Raw genomic sequence first — 27,957 nt, 5'->3', positions numbered from 1 at the left:
AACAACCAATATTAAGCTGCTTTGGCTAAGCCTAGGAATGACTGGCTATTGAGACTTCACTGAAGGGAAGAAGAAAGAAAATATGAATCTGCTCTGGGGTGCCCTGAACTACCTTTCTAGAGGCAGGGTAGGCACAGAGCAGGGGGCTGAATCTAATGCTTTGCCATTAATTCAATTTAGATGACCTGCTCCTGGCCCCCGGAGCCAATCCCCAGGAAGGAGTCTGTGATGACAAGTCTGGCTCCATGCTGAAGCACCTCCAACTCTGCCCACCAAACAAAGTTAGCAAATTGTAAAATGTTCATCATTTCCTAATTTTGTATTATACAATGGAATTAGGAACATAAACAGTAACACGTAGCAAAACCCCGAGCCTGCATAGGACTACCATCCTCTCAGCCACCTCTGCGTAGGCCAATCAGTTTGGAAAGTTTTTCACAGTTTTCAAGTTTCAGTGACTCTGCCTTCTGTTTCAATCGCTCATCTCTGTATAATCCTGCCAAATTGGTCAACTCCGACTCTGAAAGATAAAAGAGGTAACAATTCATCAAGAAAGTTGAGCTCCTCTGTTTCACTTCAATACTTCTGGAAGCAAAGCTCCTTTTACTTTAATGCTTTTTCTTTCAATTAAACTTAAGAAACACTCATTTACTCAAGAAACACGTATCAGGCAGCTACGCTACACCAGGTGCTGAGGATTAAGGGACACCTGTGATCCTGAAGTCCAACAGTATCTGTGCTCTATTACAAAAGCACTGGACTTAGTTCTTATCAATAGAACATTTGGCACCAGACTTAGGAAACCTGCACGCGTGCGGTAAGAGGAGACCCTGTTTCAGGGCTTTCCTACGAATGGTATTCAGATGGCAGTTGGGAGAGAATGGAGTCCAATCGCCTGTTCCTGTCATCTGAAACAAAGACAGCTGCTTCATCCTTCCCTCTGCATTGCTGGATCATAACTCATATATGCGGACCGACACAGAGCCCTCCACCGGCAGGCACGCTTCTATAGAAGGCCAGGTTGCTGGCGGCGTTCTTCATTCCCTCACTACATGTGGGGCCCCTAACTCAAAGGCCAAAGGCAGCTGGGCTCTTTTAAAAGTGAAATCATCTGGATCCAGTGACCTCTGTCTCCTTGAAGAAATGTATTTCATTTTCTCTTCATGGTGGAGAAAGTCATTCTATTTTTAACCAGAATATAATCTCTGCTGTCCTCCCGGACTCAACAGTGGTTTGGCTGCCTCTTTTTTATTCTTTTGTATAGTTTCAGAGACATTCGTAGGAAGGAATACCTGAAAAGCAACTCCAGGGACGTGTTGTGTATTAACATGATGGCATGCTTCGAGGGCCTGCGTGGCTTCTGAAAGCCTCAAATAGCAGGCAGCTACTCAATGTTTAAAGGACCACACTTGTGAAAATGCTATTTTAATCATTCTGAAATATGTCTATCCATTCTTAGTCATCTTGCTGACAGATTTTGTTTTTCTTGGTGGAACAAGAGGCACCTGTCTGATTAATCAGCAAACTGCCTGGAAACAGGACTTAATAGCTAGCCAGAGGGAACAATGCGCAGTGGTTTCTGCATAAGTCTCTATCAACCAAAATACAGGCATTTCTGCTCACAATGGTTCTGTTCACACCAAGTAAGGCCCAAAGTGCAGATTAAGTGCAGGACTCCAGGGTGAGGGGTGGGTATGCATGAAAACCCACCCTCTGTGATGGGGGTTCAGAGGTTGAGCCCTGGCCCAGCAGTTGCTTGGCAAACAGGGGGTCTCCTAGGCTCTAGAACAATGTGCTCTCACCCCACGGCGTGGGGCCTGCAGCGCGTGCCAGCCAGAGCTTGCCCCCCGCACAGGCATCCTCGCAGGTGATGTGGCTTCATGGTGGATCATGCACCGCACCCAAATGAAAGCCCTCTGCTCCTTCGTTCTGCCCAGAGCTAGGCACTGACTCCATTTGTCTGGCTTCTTTGGCATGTGGGAAACCTGTTCAAGAGGGCTCTGTGAAATCAGGCTGTCCCTTTGGTCCTCTGAGTCACAGTTACACCAGTATATAGAGCAGATCCTATGGCTTTGCTTTTCCTTGAAACGATTTCCTTAGGTTTTTTGTTACTGACCTTATCCAAATGTCTCATTGCCTGAAATCTCATTCCAGAAAACATTAAGGGCTAGTGATTCTTACTGTTTTATACACTGACAACCACTGTAATAAGCTGATGAAAGAGAACTGCACATATATGAATGCTTTTCTCAAAACATGACGTTGCTTTTTTAAAGTTCATTGAAACCAGTTTTCAATGCTCCAGAGATTGAGAGCAATGACCTTGCTCTAGAGCAATGACCTTGCACAAGGGCAGTGTTTCAAGGAACTATGTCCCACACCCCCATGATCATGCTTGGAGAAACTTCTCTCCAAACTGCCAGTGAATCCTTTTGCACTTCAATGAACAAAAGGTCAACTCAATGAATATGTTACTTTTCACAAGTTCTGTTAATATTCAATAACTTCTAAGAAAAAACAAAATCTTTGGCAGGGGCAGGATCAAGAGAACATCTTTTCTTCTCTGCAAAATGTTTCCCGTGCCCTGAATGCCAGTGTAATAGATGGACAGAGCTTTGCACCTTCAAGGTAAGCTGACTCAGGCAAATTGCCAAGAGAGGCAAGTCCCAAAGCCTCTCTCAAAAACACTCTGCATGCATGGGCTTCCCTGGTGGCGCAGTGGTTGAGAGTCTGCCTGCCGATGCAGGGGACGCGGGTTCGTGCCCCAGTCCGCGAAGATCCCACATGCCTCAGAGCAGCTGGGCCCGTGAGCCATGGCCGCTGAGCCTGCGCGTCCAGGGCCTGTGCTCTGCAACGGGAGAGGCCACAACAGTGAGAGGCCCGCATACAGCAAAAAAACAAAAAACTCTGCATGACAACCCAGATCAGAGTCCTGACAGCTGGAAGACCCTGACAGATCCCAACGACCATCATGATCCAGCCTCATAAGACAGTGCTGCATCCAGTCAAGCAAGGCCAAGCAAGGTCTGGATTCGGTCAGGATCCAAACACTTACTATATGCCAGACACCATGCTAAGCGTTATACTCATACCATCTTCTATAATCCATACAACCTCCTTGGGAGGAAGAAAGCAGAGAAAAGAAATTAACAAAAGATTTTAAAAGACAGTGGCTAACTTTGCTAAAAACAGTTTCCATTAGGTATTTTGCCAAGAGTGAACTTTGTTCTCAAGCGGGTTTATTTTTACAACCTCCATGTACTAAATTTAACCATGCTGGCTGCACTTGCTGCTGGATCCGGAGGGCAGATGCTGCTTGTTCTCAAATGGCACTTGGGTTGTGTGGAGGCTCCGGATGGCCACCATCCTTAAATGCCAGAAATAGATTTTTAAGGGGTGTGTGCTGATAACCCCCGGGTTGGAACTTGTGGGTACACGCATCATGCTCACCCACTGGATCTGTTTATACCTGGAGAGTGCCAAAGCCCTGAAAGTAGGCCTCATGAGGATGGCGACAAAAGCCTAGAAGCCACCTTAGGTGTAATCCTTACCATGAGCCCTCTGCATAATTTCAAAACCCTCTCAGAGTCTAAAATAATGGAGACTCTTAGGACATACGCTGTGGCCTTCACCTGATTTGGATCCACGTTTATAATGCCTTTAAGTGTAAGGCCTCTATCTTGCTCCAAAATTCTTTCCTGATTTTTGAAACTTGCAAAACCTAGTTTAACAGTGGGTAGGGGTACTTCCTGACCCCTCAGTTTTTTCAATAAAAAAGCAACTTCCTCCTCCTGCTGAATTCCCCCTTACATCCAAGTCATTGCCTACCAAGCTCCTAATGCACCTGAGAGGTCAGGTGGGCTCTGCCCTACAAGAGTAGACAGCAGAGATAAGGTCCCTCAGGGGCAGGGTTAGGACACTAGCCCTGCTCAGTGATTCCTAGTCCTCAGCAGTTTCACTGTCTTCCAGTCCTGAGAATCCTCTCTTCAAAAGACATTTGTGGAGCATCTGTTCTGAAGCAAAGACTGTGCCAAGGGCCTGGGACACAAAATTAGTAAGACATGGTTTTTGCCCTCAGAGAGCCCAGAGTCCAGCAGGGAGACTGTCATGTACCTACAGAACATGTTAACATGGTGAGGGTGGCACTGTCTTAGCAGGATGAGCAAAGTGCTTTAAAAACACAGAGGAAGGAGAGACTAACTTGGGGTGGGGTTGGGATGCATGATGGGTAAGCGAGGGCTTAGCAGCACTGTGACTGGGGATCTAAATTTATCAGGCACTGTTAGATGTTTAACAATACCCAGTGACAGACAAGGTTTTAAAAAATGAGTTAGTTTGCTTTTTAAAAATTAACCAAAGCCAAGTTTTATAAGATACAATTACTAATGGATATATATGTGTGTGTGTGTGTGTGTGTGTGTGTGTGTGTGTGTGTGTGTGTGTGCGCGCGCGCACGCGCGCGCACTCCCCATGAACACTCACTGGGTTTGGAAGCCAACACTGTCACCCCCATTGTCTCCAGGGAAACAGTGTGGAAGGCCTGCTCCTGGGAGAGTCGCTTTTATTCTGTGTGGCCACAGCTGATTGGAGGGGAAGAGAAGGGGCACCGAACTCAATAACAACAACCTATAAAACTTTGGTTAGGTTGGATCAATCAGATTTCCCTCTGGGAAATGTGAAATTAGGAAACCATGGACCAAACCAGCGAGCTACTTAAACAGGAAACTTGTGATGAAGAAAGGGGCCAATGACTTGTGGGGTTGGGGAAGTTGGGAGAGTGAATAGAAGAGTAGCAACCAAAATAAGCCATGGCAAATTAAGGCTGTGAAGGAGGAGAGCTTGAAAAAGCAAAGAAGTTGGCAGAGAGAGGAGAGAGGGCAGATAGGCAGAGAGATGTAGAGACTCAGAGACAGACAGACAGATAGGCAACTAGTACTGCCGAAGTTCCTAAGATTTCCCAGTCCTGGCCACATGTATCCTGTCAATAAACTTCCCTTTTTTGGTAATATCCTGAATGGGCCTCTGTCCTATCCCTGTTCACGTAAACATGAGTAGCTCAAACAAGGAGAGAGAAGGGATCAGGAAGCTGGGGATGCCTCAGGTTGGAAGCATGGCACCAGCTGAAGCCCCTTTTAGAGCATCTTACTTTGTTGTTTCTCCTTCCAACAACTTGTCTGGATGTAATCAATGTAATCCTTTTCTATCGTCTTCTCCAGGTCACGCAGAGATGCTCCTCTGTAGGCCTTGTCAAAGTTTTTATCCACAAAGTAAGGCACCTGTAGGTTCTGGGTTTCTCTAGAAATGGTGTAGCCCAAAGTCCTGAAACAAGGAGAGAGAGGCTCAGGTATGCTTGTGATATTTGGCAATATCACTTTTAGCACTGGCCTCACAGAGATCATTCACACAATCACCTCTTCATGGGGCAGATGCAGATATCATTTTCTAATACATCTAACATTTATTATTGCCCAAGCAAAGCAGTAAGTGTAATGTCATCATTGTTGCTATTATGTGAGCATATTAAATGGATTCAGTCTCAACATATTTATTTCCTTAAAGGATTCACCTCCCTCTCTTCTCTCTCTCTCTCTTTTTTTTTTTTTTTTGCGGTACACGGGCCTCTCACTGCTGTGGCCTCTCCCATTGCGGAGCGCAGGCTCAGTGGCCATGGCTCACGGGCCCAGCCGCTCCGCGGCATGTGGGAACCTCCCAGACCAGGGCACGAACCTGTGTCCCCTGCATCGGCAGGCAGACTCTCAACCACTGCGCCACCAGGGAAGCCCTCTCTCTCTTTTTAAATTTAAAACATATATCATGAAGGTTTGTCTTACATAATTATGAAATGATTACCACAATAGGTTCAGCTAACATTCATCTTCTCATATAGATACAATAAAAAGAAAAGAAAGAAGACAAGAATAAAGGAAAAAAAACCTTTCTCCTTGTGATGAGAACTCTCAGGATTTACTTTCTTAACTTTCCTATCATTTCCTATCATACAGCAGCATTACTCCTGTAACACTGTGTTGTACCTGACATACCTTGTACTTACTTAACTTATAACTGTTAGTTTGTACCTTTGACCATCTTCCTTCAATTCCCCTTCCCTCTCTCCTCCACCTTCGGTAACCAGAAGTCTGATCTCTTTTTCTGAGTTTGTTTTTTTTTAGATTCCACATATAAGTGAGATCATACAGTATTTGTCTTTCTCTGACTTATTTCGCTTAGCATAATGCCTTCAAGGTCCCTCAATATTGTCACAAATGGTAGGGTTTCTTCATTTTTTATGGCTGAATAATACTCCATAGTGTGTGTGTGTGTGTGTGTGTGTGTGTGTGTGTGTGTGTGTGTTCAGGTTGTCTCCATGTCTTGGCTACTGTAAATAATGCTGCTGTGAATATGGGGGTGCAGCTATCTGGATTGACCTCTCTTAGACTGCTTTCTGTGTTAAAAGTAGAATGCTGAATGCTTAAAAAACAATTTGTATATTGTATAGGACCTAGCATGGCACCTGGCGCAGAGTGGCTATTGGTAAATGTTGGTTGAATGAAATGATTGTTACTATAAACTATTTAAAACTAACCAGACCGCTTATACCAACTTAGTTCTAATTTTTAGGACATGATAAAAAGTACTTTACACATATCCATTAGGTGAGAACTGCAAAAACTAAGACAAAATATTTCAATGATACCTCCAGGCTAACTCTCAGTGGGTCTAAGATAACCAAAGGTGTCTGGTGCTCAGAAACTTTAACAGGTCTGGGTTAATTGAAGTCTAACCATAAGAAAGTACAGAAGGGAGTTCAAATTCAAGTTAAAACAATGTGATGGCAATGTGCAAAATCCAAGCTGATTTTGTCCAAATTGGACAAAATCCATCTTAAAGGAGTTATATTTGACCTTTTCCTAGCCTTTTCCTTTGATCTCTCAACTTATGGATCTTGCTGGATGTCTAAGAGCCATGACTGCTCTTGCCTCCCTCTGGGAAGCTGTTATCAGGGTAGGTTCCTGTCTGTCCCACTGGCCTGACAACAAACGAGGTAGCAGTAGCATATGGAGAAATATGGGAAGTCAGGAAATAAGAGGGAATCAGGCCATTGTGTCCTGACAGCAATAACCTCTCTCTGAGTCTCAGCTTTCCTCTCTATAAAATGAAGATATTGATATAGAATGATAGTCTTTAGTCTACAGTGATCACCAACAAGAGCTCTTCCTGTTAGGTACGGTTCCATGGAGTCCACATTTTGAAAGGTTTTTGTCTGCTAAACTATAATAGTAATGACTCATTTCCCATTATTAATTTAAAAAAATAATCCAGTGATTCTCAGACTTTAGTATGGACCAGAATTATCTGGAGGGCTTGTTAAAACTCATATTGCTGGTTCTCACCCCTAGAGTTTCTGATTCAGTAGATATGGAGTAAGGCCTAAGAGTCTGCATTTCTAACAGGTTGGCAAGTTAACGCTGATGATGCTGGTCTAGGGATCAAATTAAGAACTGATTTAACTGAAATAATTAATTGAAGAAATTAAAAAATTCCTATCAGAGCTCAAATTTTCCATGCAATACAAACTTTATAATGATTTCTATATTTTTAGCAAAAGCAAAGAAATGAGATACTATGGTTTGACTGTATAGCCTTATGAATAAATGTACTATTCTTGCAATTTCTTAAATTGGAAATAATCACTAGATCTTAGTTACTATGTTCTCAGACTCACAGGGGTCCAGCGATACTATCACAAGCTCAGTAAGGTCCTTTTTAACTCTAAAGTGGAATGTTAAGGATTTAATCTGAACCTGGAGTTCGTCTATTAATCCTTCAGAAACCAGCCATTGCTATTCTGCAGCTGACCAGATGATGTCGCTGTAGAACAAAACAATCCAGGTCCTGAGTGCCTGGGAAACTGCCTAAAGAACAGTATTTTTGAGTCTCTGCATTATTACTATCCAGCTGTTCCTTTAAACACAAAATCAGTGTTTTCTACAACAAAAGGTGAAATGGAATGTTAGTAATGTACCAGCTTGTTAAGAAATATTTATAAAGATTTGACTTACGATTTATAGAATAGACTGTATGGGGGATTAGCAGCTAGCAGCTGAGTAATCACAGATATAATCACAATCACCAGAACTGGAAGTAACTGAATAAATGCAGAATATGTAGTCTGAAAAAGAAAAAGCATTTGGTGTAAGTGCTCTTCATCAATATAAAGCTTATTGAAAAGAGAACAGTTTTCCCAAAGAAAATATGAATTACTGATGTACTGCACATAGCCCAAGGCTTTTCTGGGAAGGTTGTACTTTCTGCTGAGAGGTACCAAACAGCCCCATTCTGTCTGCTGAAAAGGCTGAACAAGGCCCACCTACAATCTGGATTGACACTCAGTAATCCTTCCGCAGCCCCCTTTTCTAAGACCAATGAAGCAGACACCTGTGCGGGAGCTTGCCCAGACTGTGACTCTCATGAGGTCATGTTATTATGCAACTCCGTTGCCTTGGCCTCAGCTGAACGGACTGGGGGACATCTGGGGGACATCAAACCGTAGCAGGGATGATCACATTCTCCCTCCTAAGCGTCTGGGATTGAGATTCATCACCATTCACTGCTAGGCAGTCACTTGAAGAAAGGACGCATACTCTGAGGCACTGTAGACTGGACATTTGCAAGGGGAAGCAGAAAAGCCAGGCTGCTTAGAGAGAACAAAACAGATGCAGGCAGGCAGGAAACAGGAGACAGTCTGGCCCCAAGAGTCATGGAGAGCACAGCTGCATGGGGGCCTGACAGCACCCCAGTTCCTGGTTCCCATCTGACATAAGGCCCAGAAAGCTTCCTGCCCTTAAGCTTCATGAGACTCCCTTGATTTCTTACCTTAAACCCCCTTTAGTATTGAATATTTTGAAGGGGGTTCCTATTCTCTGCAGTCAAGAAAACGTTTTTCAAGACAGCCCCATAGGTGAACAGATTTCCAGGGACAGTCACCAAAGAATGGATGGGGGAGGAGGTACCATTCTGGCTTATTTGGGCCAATTATCCAGCTCTTCTTGCCAGGCTTCTGCTTTCCTAAAGAACATTTTAGCAACACATCTCAAGTTGAACTTCAAAAACCTGATCATACTACATAAAGGTCAGCTCAGTACAAGTGTTTATGGGCAGCTCTTGTCCTGTCCTCCCCAGGTACCTGAGGCTTATCTTCTTCCTCTTCCTTCCGTGTCTGCATCCTCTCGTGTCGGTGCCGCCGGTGGTAATAGTGGGAGTCATCTGTCACATTTGAAAACATATGAATGTTTCCTGGAAAAGAAAGAAAAATACTTAGTATGCAATATGGCAAACACCCCTTCCTTGCCTTTTCCAAGGTCCTTGCTTCCAACTAGGTTCTCTGAGGGTAGAGTATTGTCCCATTTTACTCAGTAGAAAAATACAACAGTAGGTATGTCAAGTGAACAAGCTGGAAATGGGACATGCTTAGCTCTCTCGCCCTTATTTAAATAATCCTTTGTAACCAGTGAGTGAGAGAACCCCAAGAGGCTAAGAAAGAAAGCACTTAGGCCACGAATCCTGTCTGACATGCTCACGTCTGCCTCCTTGCCCAATATCAGATTATGTCACTAGTATCTTTAATAGCACCTAACAAAATTCAATTTACTTGGGCTTCCCTGGTGGCTCAGTGGTTGAGAGTCTGCCTGCCGATGCAGGGGACACGGGTTCGTGCCCCGGTCCAGGAAGATCCCACATGCCGCGGAGCGGCTGGGCCCGTGAGCCATGGCCGCTGAGCCTGCGCGTCCGGAGCCTGTGCTCCGCAACGGGAGAGGCCACAACAATGAGAGGCCCGCGTACCGCAAAAAAAAAAAAAAAAATTCAATTTACTTCCCAGGCATTTAATTAACCCAACTTCCAACTCTCTGGGGGTACTTTTCTAACCTTTACCTTTATATAAATGCTATTTTGCAATAATGATAATACAGGCATTGCTTCTAATTTATAAAACACTTAAAAAAATATCCAATCCTCACAGCAGCCTTGTGAAGTTGGTATTATCAACCCCATTTTTAGGTAAGGAAACAAGATCAGATGGACTAAGTAAAAATCATGCATAGTTGGATGGTGGAGACATGCCTTCAACCCCAGATTATCTGATTCCAAAGTTTGCTGTTGCCACCATACCACCGTCCCTCTATTCAGATCCTCAAACAGATCCTCAAAATATATATGAATTTTTTTTTTTTTTGGCCACGCCGAGCAGCATGTGGGATCTTAGTTCCCCAGCCAGGGATCGAACCTGCACCCCCTGCAGTGGAAGCGTGGAGTCTTAACCACTGGACTGCCAGAAGTCCCTATGACTTCTTAAACAATAATTTTGGGATACTAACCTGTAGGAAAATGTCCTCCAAAGAAGACGTTGAACAGCTCTTCTGGAGTGATGTCGGCTTCAAAGTCCCTGTAATAATTATAAGGTCTGGCTCGAGGGGTAGTGAAAGTCATCTGTTCATCTCCATATTCATCATAGCGGAGTCTCTTGTCAGGATTGCTCAGGACTGCAAAGGCATTTCCTATTGCTGCAACAAAAACAAAAAGCATCTGAGTACATAGTCTTTGCTGTAGCTGAGGGTGATCATAGTAGTAGCAACGAAGAGCCCGGAGATGATTGGTGCTGGACAACTTCACAGTGACCCAAGGAGAGGTGCTTGGGCCTAGAAAGTTCACCAAAGTGCTTGCCCTTGAAATCTTCCATGGTCTAGTCTGATAAGCCTGAAACAACACTGGACTCAAGATGAACTAAGAAGTACTGTTCTCCGTCATCAAAAATGTGTTATTTCACTTGAGAGCAGTAGTTTATGGTTGGAAACAGCTCCTACATAAGTAGTGGTATTCTAACATGAAGTCACATACAATCTCCTGAATAAAATAATCAGTAAAAATCCTCCTGCTTGGCTAAAAGCAAAGTCCTCACTCATCAGTCTTATTTCAGCTTACTTTTTTTTTTTTTTTTTGGCTGTGTTGGGTCTTCGTTGCTGCGAGCGGGGGCTATTCTTCATTGGGGTGCATGGGCTTCTCATTGCAGTGGCTTCTCTTATTGTGGAGCACAGGCTCGAGGCACGCGGACTCAGTAGTTGTGGCACATGGGCTTACTTGCTCCGTAGCATGTGGGGTCTTCCCGGACCAGGGATGGAACCTGTGTCCCCTGCATTGGCAGGTGGATTCTTAACCACTGTGCCTCCAGGGAAGTCCCTCAGCCTACTTTTAAAAATGGTCTTTAGGGCTTCCCTGGTGGCGCAGTGGTTGAGAGTCCGCCTGCTGATACAGGGAACACGGGTTCATGCCCCGGTCCGGGAAGATCCCACATGCCGCAGAGTGGCTGGGCCCGTGAGCCATGGCCGCTGGGCCTGCGCGTCCGGAGCCAGTGCTCCGCAACGGGAGAGGCCACAACAGTGAGAGGCCTGCATACCGCAAAAAAAAAAAAAAAAAAAGCAAACAAAAACAAACAAACAAAAATGGTCTTTAGAAATTAAGAAATGTATCCCCAGGGAATTCCCTGGCGGTCCAGTGGTTAGGACTCTGTGCTTTCACTGTCGAGGGCCTGGGTTCAATCCCTGGTCAGGGAACAAAAAAAAAAAAAAAAAGTATCTCCAACGTCTCAAAGAGGGATCAAAGACTGAATAGATTACATATGCATACCATCACTTCTCCTCCCTATGCACAAATGTGCAAGCTTTTTCCAATTTCATTTAAACATACAATCAGTACCAACAATCAAAGAAATCTTGAAAACAAATTTTAAGACATTCCTACCCGCCTACCTTTAATTCAGTCAACACTATCAGAAACATAGTCAGAAAGAGAATTTCCTTATGATTCTTCTAGCTAGGGAATTGTATTAAATATTTATAGCAAGGGCTTCCCTGGTGGCGCAGTGGTTGAGAGTCCGCCTGCCGATGCAGGGGACACGGGTTCGTGCCCCGGTCTGGGAAGATCCCACATGCTGCGGAGTGGCTGGGCCCGTGAGCCATGGCCGCTGAGCCTGCGCGTCCCAAGCCTGTTCTCCGCAACGGGAGAGGCCACAACAGTGAGAGGTCCGCATACCGCAAAAAAAAAAAAAAAAAAAAAAAAAAAAAAAAATTTATAGCAATAAAACTGCTAAGCAGAAAAAACAAACAGAAAAGTCTAAACAGAGTTGCTTAAACATTCACATCCCTTGAAATCTGGCAGATTTCTCAGAGAAATGGCATTAGTCTGTGAGGTACCTTACATGAAGGTGTGAGGAAATTGTGGGTTATCTGTTTCCTTGTAGAAACTGTGGGGAGAACTAGATTCACAATGGCACATCAACAAGGGTAGCTTGCCCGCTGAGGTAAAAGTTGACTTTAAAAAATGTCTCAGATCTATCATTTTTTACTTTTTCTTATGAAAAATTTCAAATCTCCAGAAAAGATGAAAAAATAGTACAATAAAAACCTTTACATTTATTCATCAATTGTTAGCATTTTACCACATTGCTTTCCTCAACTCTCTACACATACACATATAATATGTATTCATTTTTTTTGCTGAACCATTTGAAAGTAGGCTGCAGATATAATGACACTTCACCCCTAAATATTTTAGCTATGTCTCCGGAGAAGAAAGATATTCTCCTACATGATCACAACATCATATCATAGCTAAGAAAATTAACATCAATTCATTATCACCCAGTGAATCCATGCAAGGTTCATGAGTTACATTTGGTTTCATGTCTCTTTAGTTACTTTTAATCTAGAACAGTCTCCCCACCTTTTTTGTTTTTCATTATATTGAATTTTTTTAAGAGTAGTTCAGTGTTCTTTGTAGAATGTCCCATATTTTGATTGCTTCTTTATTAGATTCAGGTCAAACATTTTGGCAAGAATACCACATGGTATTACAACATGTAATGTTAGGTTGTTCTAGTATTGGTGATGATAAGTTGGATCACTTGGTTAAAGTGGTGACAGCTAGCTATCTCCGTTATAAAGGAAAATTTCCCCTGTGTAATCAATAAGTATTCTGTGGGTGATTATTTGACAGTATGTGAACATCCTATGCAACAACAACCTATCACCCAATGGTTTCGGCATCCATTGATAATCCTTGCCTTAATCAATGACATTCCTGAGGGTGAAGCTCTTAAGTAAGATTTTTATTTATGTGTTGGATCCAAAATATTTTTTAAGAATATATCACTGGGGCTTCCCTTGTGGCGCAGTGGTTGAGCGTCCACCTGCCGATGCAGGGGACATGGGTTTGTGCCACGGTCCGGGAAGATCCCACATGCCGCGGAGCGGCTGGGCCCGTGAGCCATGGCCACTGAGCCTGCGCGTCCAGAGCCTGTGCTCCGCAACGGGAGAGGCCACAACAGTGAAAGGCCTGTGTACCACAAAAAAAAAAAAAGAATATATCACTAAAAGTATCACGGAAATCAATGGAAAAAAGATTCGATCTATAACCATGTTTTTGCTCTTTACAAAGCTGTATAAAGCTTTTTCATACATGTTAATAACAGAGGTTTCATGAACAAATATTTTGATGGTCAAAGAAGTTTGGAAATGCTGTCTAGGTCCTACTTGCAAGTGGCCACCAACCTATAAGTTCCACAAGAGGAATCATATCTGTTTTACTCACCATGGCACCTGGCACATAGATCTTCAATAAAGATTTGCTGAATCAAGGAATGAAAGGTTCCAAAAGGTGTCACAGAGAAACCAAATATTTTTTCCAAAAGAAATTAAGGTAAGTGAATGAGGACAGGAGAGAGCTATGCTAATAATCACCATCTAAGAGGTGTGGCAGGAAAAAACAAAACCCTGCTTGTGGCCTTATAAAACAATTACAGGGGAGGCTGAAAACAACTTGCTGTGACCAAACAACATAAGAAGGGCAGAATTAAGCATTAGTTTAGGATCAAACCTTTGAAAGCATCTGTTGCTCCAGGAGCACAGTTCTTGTCAGGATGAAATTTCAGGGCGAGTTTTCGGTAAGCTTTCTTAAGCTCTTCATCACTGGCATTTCGTGAAACCCCCAGAATTTCATAGTAATTTCTGCATTTCTTGATCCTAAAAATATAAATCAGAAATATTTTTTGGTATGTCTACAAAGGCCCCTTTTGTACAATTAACTGCAAAATAGTAAATCAATCCTCTCTCCAATCTGTGAGCCCCAAAACAAACCTAAAAGAAAACTGGTGAACACGTTAATGAAACATACAATTCACTAACAATGTCCTCCTCCCAGTGAGAGCTTAATTCCTTTCAAAGTATTTTTACATCTAATATTTTTTTCTTTCTATATCCCTGCAAGTGGATAGAACAAGTATACTAACCCTTATAATACTAAGGCCCAAGCTAAGTCCTCAGAGTTGAACCACTGGACAGCAAAGTCAGAAGAAATACCCTAACCATCCTTTTTTTTTTTTTCAAATCTACCTTTTTTTCTCCTTATGGCTATCTGTTTAAACTTTGTTTTAAAAAGTTAACATATTTACATGGTAGAAGAAAAATATCCAATAGTACTAAACTATATACAGTGAAAAATCTTCCTGCTTCCCCATTCCCTGTCCTCCAATCTCCTACCCTAAGAATAACCACAGTTAGAAGTTTTCTGTGGGGCGTTCCCTGGTTGCCTAGTGGTTAGGGTTCTGGGCTTTCACTGCCATGGCCCAGTTTCAATCCGTGGTCAGGGAACTGAGACCCTACAAGCTGTGTGGCACAGGAAAAAAAAAAAAAAAGTTTTCTCTGATTCCTATGTACAGAGAGAGTACCTGTATAGAGACTTCCCTATTTTTTTTTTACATAAATGGAAGTATATTATAATCACCCTTCTATATCTCATTTTTTTTAAACTAACAATTTATCTTGGGAATTGATCCATAACTTATAGAGATGAAAAGTACAGGGATAACAGTTTAGACCACCAGAGTGTTGGTTCTGAACTTTCTGATCTAAGAAGTCTTTTATAAAATGATATAATGGCATGTTATACAGCCTCTCAAAAATTCCACTGTATAATCATGAAGGAATGAGAGTGAAAAAGGCAAATAATATGTTTGTATTATCATGAAGATAGTTTTAAACTTGCAGACCCCTCCCCAAAAGGGTCTTGGGGTTCCCAAACCACACCTTGAGAGCGGGTGGACTACAGCATGAACTCTGGAGTAAAAATGCCTTGGTTGGCATCTGATCTTGCTGTGGACTTAACTCTGTGCCTTTGTGTTATCTTCTGAAATGGGCTGATAATTATACCTATATTTCACAGCTGTTATAATTAAATGAAGTATTCATTAAAATGCTTGATAGCATCTGACATGACATAAATATTGGCTATTATTACAAATCTACCACATTCTACAGATGGTCAACAGGCACTTGAAAAGATGCTCAACATTGCTAATTATTAGAGAAATGCAAATCAAAACTACAATGAGGTATCACCTCACACTGGTCAGAATGGCCATCATCAAAAAGTCTACAAATAGTAAATGCTGGCGAGGGTGTGGAGAAAAGAAACCCTCCTACACTGTTGGTGGGAATGTACATTGGTGCAGCCACTATGGAGAACAGTATGGAGGTTCCTTAAAAAACTAAAAATAGAACTACCATATGATCCTGCAATCCCACTCCTGGGCATACATCTGGAAAAGATGAAAACTCTAATCTGAAAAGACACATGCATCCCAATGTTCATAGCAGCACTATTTACAATAGCCAAGACATGGAAGCAACCTAAGTGTTCATCGACAGATGAATGGATACAGAAGATGCAGTATATATACACAATGGAATATTACTCAGCCATTAAAAAGGAATGAAACGCCATTTGCAGCAACATGGATGGACATACAGATTATCATACTAAGTGAAGTCAGACAAAGACAAATATGATATGATGTCACTTATATGTGGAATCTAAAAAAATAACACAGATGAACTTATTTACCAAACAGATACAGACTCACAGACATAGAAAACAAATTTATGGTTACTAAAGGGGAAAGCAGGGGTGGGGGTGGAGAGGAGGGGGATAAATTAAATCAGGAGTTTATAATTAACAGATACACACTACTTTATATAAAATAGATAAACAACAAGGTCCTACTGTATAGCACAGGGAACTATACTAGTATCTTGTAATAACCTATAGTGGAAAAGAATCTGGAAAAGAATATATATATATTCAGTTACATATAACACTGCTGCACACCAGAAACTAACACAACATTGTAAATCAACTATATACTTTAAAATAAAAACCTACCACATTCTTTTAAAAAGCTGCATATTCTTGCATTTTATGGATGTATGTACATTCCCTACTGATGGGCATTTAAAGTATCTCCATTTTTTTGCTACCACACAATTCAGTTAGGCAGGCAGAGACCCAGAGCCTTGTTGAAGAGTTCATAGTAAGTCAGTAACACAGTTGGGACTATAATGCAGGGTCTGTAATGTCGGTCAGGGCCCTTCCCCAAGAGCTGCCCATGAGGATCCTATGGATCCCCACCCTAGTTTCTGATCCCTCCTTCCATGGCAGATCCTCCCCTGCCTTTCTCTTTCCCTCTCTCCCTTATCAGATATATAATTTGAAAATATTTTTTCCTGTTTTGTGGGTTGATTTTTCACATTCTTGATGGTATCTTTTGAAGTACAAAAGTTTTTAATTTTGATGAAGTCCAATTTGCCTATTTTTTCTTTTATCCCTTGGGCTTTGGGTGTCAACAAGAAATCATTGCCTAATCCATATGTCACAAAGCTTTACATTTGTTTTCTTCTAAGACTTTTATGGTTTTAGCTCTTACATTTAGGTCTTCGAATTAATTTTTGTATTTGTGTGAGGAAGGGGTCCACGTTCATTTTTTCGCATGTGGATATCCAGTTGTCGCAACAACATTTGTTGAAGACTAGTCTTTCCCCCATTAAATTGTCTTGGCACTCTTGTCAAAAACCAATTAACCATAAATATAAGCGTTTATATCTGGAGTCTCAATTCTATTCCATTGATCTACATGCCTATCCTATGCTGGTGCACACTGTCTTCATTACTGAAGCTTTGTAGTAGGTTTTGAAATTGGGAAGTGTGAGTCTTCCAACTTTGTACTTCTTTTTCAAGACTGTTTTGGCTACTCTGGGTCCTTTGCATTTTCATATGAATTTTAGGATCAGGTTGTCAATTTCTGCAAAAAAGGGTAGCAGGGAATTTGATAGGTAGCAGGGAATTTTAATTTGTGTTAAATCTGTGGATCAATTTGAGGACTATTACCATATTACCAATATTAAGCCTTCCAATTCATGAATACAGGCAATCTTCCCATTTATTTAGGTCATCTTTAATTTCTTTTAATAAAGTTTGTCGTTTACAATGTAAAATCTTACATTTCTCTCATTAAATTTATTCCTAAGCATTTTATTCTTTTTGATGCTGTTATAAATGAAATTGTTTTCATTTTCAGATTGTTCATTCTTAGCATATAGAAAAATAATAATTTTTGTACATTGATCTTATACTGAACTTTATTGAAGTAATTTATTAGTCCTAATAGCTTGTGTGTGTGTGGGTATTGCTTAAAATTTTCTATACTAGATCATATAATTTGTGAATATACTTTTATTTCTTCTTTCCAATTTGAATGGCTTCTACTTCTTTTTTTTTTTTTTTACTTCTTTTTTTTGCTTAACTGCCCTGGCTTGAACTCCTAGCACAATGTTGAATAGAAATGGCTAGAATCTTGTTCCTGTCCTGTTCTTGATCTTGGAAAGCATCAAATTACTCACCATTAAGTATGATGTTAGCTGTGGATTTTTTTTTTAATTTAAGGAGGTTTTTTTTTATTTTTTTTTTATTTTTTTATTTTTTAAAAGCTTTTTTTATGGAGAATTTAAAACATAAATAAAAGTAGAATAGTACGATGAGCTCCCATGTACCCATCATGAATTTTAACAATTATCAACTCATGACCAACCTTGATTCATCTATATCCCCACCCACCCCCATTCCTGTGTTACCTTAAAGCAAATCCCCCTAGACATCAGATCTCGTCTGCAAATATTTCCGTATGTATCGCCAAAAGACAAGGGCTCTTTTTAACATAAAGACAAAACCATCATCACACATAATTACACATTCAAGAAAGGGCGGCTATTGCTAATTATTAAGGTTATCATTGTTTGGTTCTCATTTATTGAACGTTTATATGCCAAGTACTATTCTAAGTGCTTCGCCTACATATATTCCTTCATTTGATCCTCACAGTGCCTTATGAGGTAGGTATTATCCCCATTCTTCAAATAAGGAAACTCAGGCAAAATAACATTAAGTAACTTGCTCAAAGTCAAGCAGCAAGGCCACACTGGAACCCAGGTCTCTAATCTCAAAGCCCACGTTCATAACCACACACTACTAGAAAGTTCTTTATTTTGAACCCAAGTCTGGCTTCTTGGGATTTCTACCCAATAATCTTATTTCTGTCTTCTCAAGGCATACAAAATACATGCACTCCTTTTCCAAGTACAGCTTTTCACATATTTGAGGACAGATGTAATTTGTTCCCTACGACTTTGTGTTGCCAAGCTAAACACACTCAGTTCCTTCAGCGATTCTTTTTTTCTTTCCTTTCTTTTTGTTTTTTTCTTTTGGCTGCGTTGCGTCTTCTTTGGTGCGTGTGGGCTTTCTCTAGTTGCGGCGAGCAGGGTCTACTCTTCGTTGTGGTACACGGGCTCCTCATTGCGGTGGCTTCTCTTGTTGCGGAGCACAGGCTGTAGGCACGCAGGCTTCAGTAGTTGCGGCACGTGGGCTTCAGTAGTTGCGGCATGTGGGCTCGGTAGTTGAGGCACACGGGCTCTAGAGCGCAGGCTCAGTAGTTGTGGCGCATGGGCTTAGTTGCTCCACAGCATGTGGGATCTTCCCAGGCCAGGGATCGAACCCATGTCCCCTGCATTGGCAGGCAGATTCTTAACCACTGCACCACCAGGGAAGTCCCTCCTTCAGCGATTCTTTAGTAGTTATTTTCACTGAGCAAGGCCCAAGAGGTAACAGAATGAGTAAGAGCTGAAAGCCCCTACCATAGTTCTTTTTGTTAGAAGCTCTCTGTGCTAGGGTGATGTCAATTGGGCAGATTTTGCCTTTCTTCACAATGGGCTCTTGTCCCGGAAAGGTCACTTGATAGGCAGGCTGCAATTTTTCCAAACATCTGTTCAGGAGACTGTCCCATGGAAGCTTCATGACTGTGTGCTGTTCACCTTTCTCTAAGATGCAGTCACATAGGATGGGATCCAATTTCACAAGATTTTTGTTGTCTGCATCAACCAGGTCATTTTTCTTGGCGTAGTTGATGACGATTGTTCGGACCTCACTGCCCTCGAGGATGCTCCCCTTCTTGTGGCCAGACTCCTGGAAGAGCAGGGTCATGCTGGCTGGGACACAGTAGAGGGATTTTATATCTGGAGGGTGATAGGGCTGTTCCCTGCTACCCTCCTGGATTGTCTGGGAGGCCGGGGAGGGCTCGGGTATGACGAAAGATGTGATCCTCGGGTGCTTCCAGTCCACAGCCACAATGCTCTCCACCCCTTTGCTCAGCTCCTGCACCTGTATAATCTGCTCCTGCTGCATGTGCTGCAGGAACTTAGAGAGCTTTTTGTAGCTTGACTTCTTTATGTCCAGTTGTCGTCCTTCGGGGCAGCAGGGGAACATGTGGCTGCCCAGGAGAGTGCTGGTGAGTAAAGGGAGGTCAGCCTTCTTGACACGGTACTTCAAAGCACACAAGAAGCATCTCTGCAACAGTTCGTCCATTTGCTCTTGAAGGGTCTTGCTGTCCGTGGGGTCTGGGTTCAGGCTCCCAACACTGGGGTCTTCTGTGGCTTCCGACAGGAACTTCTCCCCACACCTCTGCTGAACCTCCCCCTCCTCCTCCTCTCCCTCCAGGGTCAGGCGCCTCATGTCTCCCTGCAAGGTGGTGTCTGCCTGGACAGACCCCTTCTCTTCACTGAGATCTGGGGGATCCAGGGCCAGTGGAGCAATGGATGGTGGAGAGGACTTGTCTCCAGATCGCCACAAGTGGTCCTGGTAGGTGTGGAGCACAGAGAAGCCCCTTTCCTTCAGACCTGAGGTCAGCATCTCGGCTGTGGACATGGCAGCAACTCCGATGGCAACGGGGGCTCTGAGGCAGACCAGCAGGGGGCACCACTAGTCCTGGCAGCATCAAATCTGCTCCCCCTACCAGTTTTTCAAGCACCAGGGGCCATGTTGTAAATGTTGGTAGAAGATCGGGATAAGACCACAGGGTGTACACTGTCGGATATAGATTTTTCTCCAGTTCAAATAGGATGGGGTTACCACCACTCACGTACACAGTCACTGCATCCCCTCTGTGAGCATACAACTTCACAATGTTGAGTTCTTCCTTTCCAGGTACTAACTCAGAGAGCTGATCCGTTCCAAGAGTGGGGAAAACAGCTGTCACATCGGCCCGAAGCTTTCTCCTGTCCGACCCCTTGATGGCCATGTTGGACTTGACCCGAAAGGCCTTGGCAAACATGTCTGCTGGAGTGGCCTGGGGAAGAGAAGGAGACCACAGCAGCCAGGGGCTGTCAGGAAAGCGTGAGCGCGGCGGCTTCCCGACCCGCAGTCCTGGGGGCAGCCATGCTTGGGCCTAAGGAGGTTTTTTTTAAAAAAAAATTCTATTTATTTGGCTGTGCCAGGTCTTAGTTGAGGCATGCAGGATCTTCATTGTGGTATGCGGGATCTTTAGTTGCAGCATGCAGGATCGAGTTCCCTGACCAGGGATCGAACTTGGCTCCCTGCATTGGGAGTGCAGAGTCTTAACCACTGGACTACCAGGGAAGTCCCAGCTGTGGATTTTTTGAAGATGACCTTTATCAGGTTGAGGAAGTTCCCCTCTATTCTTGGTGTGTTGAATACTGTTATCATGAAAGAGTGCAGGGTTTTGTCAAAAGCTTTTTCTGCACCTATTGAAACAATCATGTGACTTTTGTCTTTTATTCTATTAATATGGTGTATTACATTATTTGATTTTCATGTGTTAAACAACCTTGGATTCCTAGGATAAATCTCACTTGGTCAAGATATATAATCCTTTTTATATGTTGCAGAAATCTGTATCCATCTTGTGATGACTTTGTCTGTTTTTGGTTACAGGGTAATAATACTGGTCTCATAGAATGACTTGGGAAGAATTCCCTTCTTTGGTATTTTCTAAAATAGTTAATGAAGGATTAGTTAATTTGTCTTCAGACATTTGGTAGAATTCACCAGTGAAGTCACCTGGGCCTGGGCTTTTCTTTTGGGAAATCGAATTTAACCATTTCATTCAAGTTATCTAATTTGTTGACATATAATTGTTCACAGTATTCTCTTACATAATCATTATTTTGTAAGATTGGTAGTGATATCCCCTATTTCACTCCTGATTTTAGTTATTTGAGTCTTCTCCCTTTTTTTGCTTGGTCAGTCTAGCTAAAAGTTTGTCAATTTTGTTGATATTTTCAAAAAACCAACTTTTGGTTTTGTAGATCTCTATTGTTTTGCTATCCTCTATTTCATTTACTTCCACTCTATATTATTTCCTTCATTCTGCTTGTTTGTTCTTCTTTTTTTAGAAGATTAGGTTATTGATTTGAGATTTTTAAAGAAAATATAAACATTTATAGCTATAAATTTCCTTCTAAGTATTGCCTTAGCTGCATCCTATATGTTTTGGTATGTTGTATTTTCATTTTTTTAATTAATTTTTATTGGAGTGTAGTTGCTTTATAAGTGTTTTCATTTTCATTCATCTCAAAGTATTTTCTAATTTTCCTTGTGATTTCTTCTGTGACCTATTTGTTATTTAGGAATATGTTAATTTTCACATATGTGTGAATTACCCAAATTTTCTTCTGTTGTCAATTTCAAAGAACATACAGTGTTTGATTTTAATCCTTTTAAATTTATTAAGGCTTGTTTTATGGCCTAACGTATGGTCTATCCTGGATGATGTTCCATGTATACTTGAGAAGAATGTGCGTTCTACTGTTGTTGGGTAGAATGTTGTACAGGTGTCTGTTATGTCAAGCTCGTTTCCCCTGTCTCTCTTACAGTAGAAGCAGGGCAGTTACTTCAGATTATACCCTAACACTCCACTTCCACCTAGCCTTGCCTCTGAGGTCAAGAAGCTATTGTGCTTCAATAACAGTAATAAAAATAATAATAGCAGTCAATACTTACATAACACATCATCTGTGCCAGGCACTGTACATAAAATCACTCATTTAATCCCACCACAGGCTCACCTTTGTACTCCAAGCAGCTGCTCCTCAGTATAAGTGGCACTCCCCTCACCCTGTCGGGTCTGATTCCACTCATGCTCAGACTTCTTTTCCTTTTGTGCCTTCCTGCAGTTACAGCAACCACAGGGGTCATGACTTTCAGGAGGTCTGTCTTCTGGGTATTTGTTTCTTCTAACTGCATCAATGTAAGCTGCAAAGCAACGCACCTCCATGAGGCTTCAGTCTGACCTGCAAATCAACTTTGCTACTGGCCTTAGCTATCTGGGAGGCTGCCTGTAGGCAAATGAGTGTGAGGCCCAGGTTACTGACATCACTGACTTCTAAACACCCATACAAAGCTGAAGAAACATCTTCCTTGAGAAAACAATACAGAAAATACAGAGGCAACCATGAAAAACTTTTAATGCCAGAAACATGAAGCATAATAATGTCCACCATACCTACAGTCATCAGTCAGCAAATAATCTTCACTCAGAGCCAGTAAAGGGGCTCAAGAGGCATCTGCCCAATACCTTGGCTTTAGGGCAGCACAGGGGAAGCCTATTTCTCTGTGGTCCATGGTCAGAAGTGAATTGATCATAACACATTATTTTTTGTCACAATGCCTCCCACCACTAAGATTTAAAGTAGAAATGAGTTCAATTTTTTAACTGACAGTTATAAAACTAATATGTACAATACATTTGGCTAGATAGATCAAGGAGATATATGCATAAGACCTACTCCTGACCACAAGGAGGATATAGTTTAAAGGAGAGGATTTAATTAATCATAATGCCTGCAGAGTACGAAGAGGGCCATAGCAATATAGTCAAAGAAGGCAGAGTACTCGTGTCCTGTATGGAGGATCTGGGTAAGATTTAAAAAACCCTTTTTCCTGCTTAACATCTCTTACTGACTACCCACTACTCAGTGTCCAAATTTCTTATCATGGGCCCAGCCTGTCTCTCCAGCCTCAAATCTCAACACAATTTCCTTTGTAGTCTATGCTCTAGCCACACCAAACTCCCTTCAGACCATCAATGCTTTCTCTTTTCTCTGTGCCTTTGCACATGCTGTTCCCTCTGCCTGCAAAACTATTCTCTAAGTAGGTCTGGCTAACTCCAACGCATCCTTCATGTCATCATATGTAACACTTTCTTCATGAGGCCTCTGACACCCAGGCCACGCTGAGTGCCTAGTCAGTATGCCCCTCAAACCTACGACCTTGCTGTGTAGCCCAGGACATTCTGGCCCTGTTTTGTAACTGACTGTTTACCTGTCAAACTTCCTTAGTAGACTTAGAGTTCTGTGGGCTCCGGGGCCCATGTCTGTCAAATCCCGCTGCAGGATCAGCATAATGCAGAGTACATAATAGGCACTGCCTCAGTACTCTTTGCCTGACTGTAGGATGGAAAAAGCTGGCCCATCCGTCCTGATGCTGGATGCAGGGACAAGACCAAACCCAGGCCGAGGGTCAGGCAGCCCAGTTTGGAGGCGAGGATAAGGACCGGGTAAGCAAGCTGCGGGAAACCGCGTCACCCCGCTGACCCCGGCGCAGGCGGGCCTGAGAGCTGCAGGCCCTGGGCGGGGCACGGGCCGGGGCGGGGCTAGGGGCCGGAGGCAACAAGTCGTCACGGGTGACTCTGGGTACCCGGCCGGGTCCTCAGCTTGAGCCAGCGCTCCTAGTTTCCGGATCCCGGCCCCCTGCCCTGGGAGGTCTCCCTCCTCACCAGGAACCCTACTCAGGCCCAGCATCTTCTCATAGACCTCCATCCTTCATCTCAGGCCCAGGATCTCAGCCCCTTCAGGCGCCGTCAGGAGCCCCATCCCTGATTTCAACTGACCCTGCCCTGTCCCACGCTCCGGCCAGGACCTGATACCTTCCGTCCAGCGCTCCCCGCTGCCCAGCGTCGCTGCCATACCGCTTCCCAGTCAGCAGGTCTGCCGAGCCTCCCCCGCGCCCGAGGCTGAAAGGGAAGGGGACGCCAAAAAGCGCGGGGCATGCTGGTCATTGTAGTCCAATCCATAGTAGCTGAGGGTCATTGGACTACAATTCCCAGCAGGGATCGCGCCAGGAGTCGCAGATGCAGTGGTGTGAAGGGGCGCGACCCTTGCTGCCAGTTGACTGCTTTATGGCTAGCGGCTCACAGTCTGCACCTGCGGCCACGGCGGGCCGCGCTTTTCCTCATTTGTAGAGTGGGGATAGTGGCTTTGGCCCCGCCTAACACTTCGGACGTTCAGGGAGACGCAATGAGATCCATCCTGGGAAAGGCATTGCAAACTATGGGCTAGAGGGTGGCATTATGACTTTTTATCCTTAGGGATGTCCTTTTTAAATATAGCTGATGCCTGTTCTGTGCAAAGTGTATGTTCGGTCCTGGACAGGTTTTGGTGATGTCGAACCTAACCCTAGGGAGAACCAAGAAAATAAGAAAGTGAGAGATATATGGGGTTAGAGGGCGTTTCCTCTGGCATAGCTTCATTAGAGGGACCGATAGGAGTCAGGGGTAGAGAAAGAAGAAAAAGGCAGGTATTGGAGCTGGTTAGATCCCCTATCTTTGCTGTTCCTTATCCTTCATTCATCCCATCCTACTCCAGGGCCCCTCCGAGACTTTTCTCCTCTCCTCCACCCCATTCGTTTCCTTGGCCCATTCCCTTCTTTTCTGAAGGACCAGGCCCTAGGAGATTAGTAAAAAGGGAATGAAGAAATATTCCTGCTTTTCCCCACCCAGGTTTGTATGGGGCCTAGCAAAGAATAAAAGGAATTCTTCATAGGTGGATAGGTCCGGTGTCACTGACTCATCCCTGCAGGTGAATTGGGATGGCCAAAAATCAGGTCTGCAAAAGTGAGAAATGATCATGTACATCCCCAAATAAAAAATTACCTGGAATTCATTGAGATCTTACTCAGGAAGACCAAATCAGTTATGTCAATTATGATATCAACCAAGAGTTACTTAGGTAGTTGGAGTGGAGTGGGGAGATGTACAACCCTAGACACAAACTGAAAGGGTGAATGCCTTCAGTGGCATGCAGTTCCATCCCTTCCCTGCAGTCATGGCCCTGGGATATATGAGCATCACTGTGTTCCCAGAAGGCTGGGTCCTGAAGAAGCCACTTGTGCTCTTCAGACAAGGGGTCTGATCAGGGACCTCCTTTAGGTGGTTGAATATAAGAAGGAAGTGTATTTGGTTTAGGGAGGCTAGACAGACTGATCTAGAAGATGTACAGGGGAAGGTGGAATATGTCTTGAAGTCCAGGGGTATAGGGCTAAGGTCTGGAGGTACTCGAAGATGTCAGAGTACCATGAAGTCAGAGGTATCTGGTTGAGAGTGGGGTTACTAGAGCATTGTAGGGGAAATTGGATTGAGAAGGGGTGCTACAAATTATGGGGCTACTTAGGAGTAGAGTCCAGGTTCAAGAATGCTGGACGAGATTTGGGAAGCTGGGGCCTCTTGAAAATGTCTGGTACCTCAACAACCTTTCCCATCATCCTCTGAAACCTCACTTCCTCCTCTTCTAGATGGCTCATTTACTCCTAGATCAGTAAACAATGGTTTAGCTTGTGACCTTCTCAGGTGTTGCCATGCACAAATATCCTAGAGCTCATTTACACCTCAATTAACACCTCTGGATAAATTTTTCTATGACTATATCACCAGGACTAACTTAGAACTCCAAACCTCAACACTTAGAACACTTTTGTGCCAGTTTTTCTTAAGCGTGCCAACCACGCAACAAAAATAATTCCCACTGTCAAATTCAATCTCTGTGTTTGGTAAAAGAGGAAGCTGTGGGCTCAACAGCCTCCAGATAGAGGTGCCAGGGGAAAGCAATCAGCAGGAAGAGTGAGAGCACCTGGGAAGGAAATAAAGGACAAGAACTTGGCAGTTCTCAAAGAGAGGAAGGTAGGTGCAGAAAGAAGTTCAAAGAGGTAAGAAAGGACATCCACAGACCCAGGGGAAACTGCTGAGCTAGAGGCACACAATGTTTTCCAGCAGATTCAAATAGAATTGAGTAGTACTAGCCTGGCTTTGGGAAACTGTGTTCTAGACCTAGGCTGGGGACCTTGCAGTGACTCTTTACCTGCTAAACCATTTTACCTAGAGCCAGCCTCGAATTTCTATCAGCTTTCTCTTCTCACTTTTAGAAAAACTTGTTGAACTGTAGTGAATTTTTTCTGGTGATACTGAGGTTTGCCATGTGCCCTATATGATTGAGTTGCTGCCCCATCCAGCCCTGGAAGAAAGATACTGAGTAAATGATCCCTCTATTCAACTGGGCCTGTGCTCCTGAGCTGCCTTGTTGGTTGCACCCCCCCGCATAGGATGAGGGGAGAAGCAAGGGAAGAACACACAGCAACCAGCCCACGCCTGCCACCCGTTCCTGCTTTGGGGCCCTTTAGTTCTGTGTTAGAATAGGGAGGAAGCCGTCTTCTAAATGGTCACCATCCTGTTGTCTAGACATAAAGGAAGAGATGTGGTCTCAGGGAAGCTGCAGGGAAAGGCTATATATACTTGGATTTCCTGTCAGAGGTGGGGTCTTGTATTTACATAAGTAGTAGGATCCTCCAGCCGTACCCTGTCTAATATAATTTACTAGAGAGCGGAATTCAGCATTAAGTGAATTCATCCTCAACCCCTTCCCAGAGGGTAGTTACTTGGCAACGGGAAAATCAACATGGCTAATGTGGTATTGCAATGTCAGTTTCAGGGTAAAAGCCTTTCAATCTCATATTAATACAAGTTCACCCCATCTCTCCCATATATAAATACCTTAGGACTAACAGCTCATATTTGCAGGACACTGTCCAGAGTCAGGGGGAAGTTTGTGGCCTTATACTGAAGATGTAAACTTACTTAGAATGAAGTCCATGTCCTTGACCTAATTAGTCCAGCATGATAAGCAGCTGAACTAAGTACCCACGGCAGTCAGAATGACAATAACAACTCAAACAGAATCCAGAACTTCTAGACATTGTTAGGTCACCTGCAGAGTTCTGTCCCAGTGATGGATTTTTGTGCTGGAACTAGCTTGGAAGTCATATGTTTTTTGCATTGTGGCTTAAATAAAATATATCTGAATTATTTTTTAAAATGCTATAGTCTTGCTGTCATAGGTTGGGTACGCCAGGAAATAGAGTCTCTGAGATTTGCATGCTGAAGGTTTATTGGTGAGTGCTCCTGGAACTACAGTTGTGAGGGATAAGGGAAGCAGGATTAAGCAGAGGGAGAAATTGAGGCAAGGGGTCCAGGTCTTCATCCCTACCTCCCCGCCCCATCAACTGGTCATCAGTCAGCTATGAGCCCTCAGCAGCCAACACTCCCAGCAATTCAAGATCAAGGGTCTTGATCCTGAAGTGGAACCTGGGTGGTGGTACTCCATGTTGTCTGCTGCAATTGCCAGCTAGTACTTTTACTTCCCAAGTGTCTCCACATTTACTATTCCATTTTACCTACCAAGTAGCCTGTGAGAGAGACAGGGCCAGGTTGGGATCATTGTTCCACATTAATACACATGAACGCGCAGGAAAATCTAAGTCCAGAGAATCTAAGTCCCAGAGTCACCCAAGACTTGTCTCTGGCTCCCACCCAGAGTGATCTCTACTTAAAAGATTGTGTTCATTTTTTCTTACATCTAGAGTTTATAGAACTGTAAAATATAAGAACCCAAAAAGATAGTG

General features: G+C 43.2%; 2 protein-coding genes across 2 annotated transcripts; both read right to left on the bottom strand.

The window, feature by feature from the left end:
- Nucleotides 1–373: 373 nt before the first annotated feature.
- DNAJC18 (DnaJ heat shock protein family (Hsp40) member C18) lies at nucleotides 374–24,194 on the bottom strand (the record flags this gene model as incomplete). Its single annotated transcript, XM_082835124.1, has 8 exons — nucleotides 374–520; nucleotides 5,147–5,319; nucleotides 8,061–8,170; nucleotides 9,185–9,294; nucleotides 10,374–10,559; nucleotides 13,927–14,072; nucleotides 22,296–22,482; nucleotides 24,155–24,194. The coding sequence occupies 8 exons, from the start codon at nucleotides 24,192–24,194 to the stop codon at nucleotides 396–398; spliced, it is 1,077 nt and encodes a 358-aa protein (XP_082691250.1). The 3' UTR covers nucleotides 374–395.
- On the bottom strand, nucleotides 18,038–20,632 carry LOC309959897 (eukaryotic translation initiation factor 2D-like; the record flags this gene model as incomplete). The annotated part of the gene is given in 3 exon segments (XM_082836453.1): nucleotides 18,038–18,048; nucleotides 19,071–20,167; nucleotides 20,169–20,632. Coding segments are annotated over 3 exon segments (1,482 nt in total). The 5' UTR covers nucleotides 20,543–20,632.
- Nucleotides 24,195–27,957: the final 3,763 nt, after the last annotated feature.

This window comes from Leucopleurus acutus (assembly GCF_964270905.1).
Source record: "Leucopleurus acutus genome assembly, chromosome: 3".
Taxonomy (NCBI): domain Eukaryota; kingdom Metazoa; phylum Chordata; class Mammalia; order Artiodactyla; family Delphinidae; genus Leucopleurus; species Leucopleurus acutus.
This window is presented reverse-complemented; position numbering and strand designations above follow the sequence as displayed.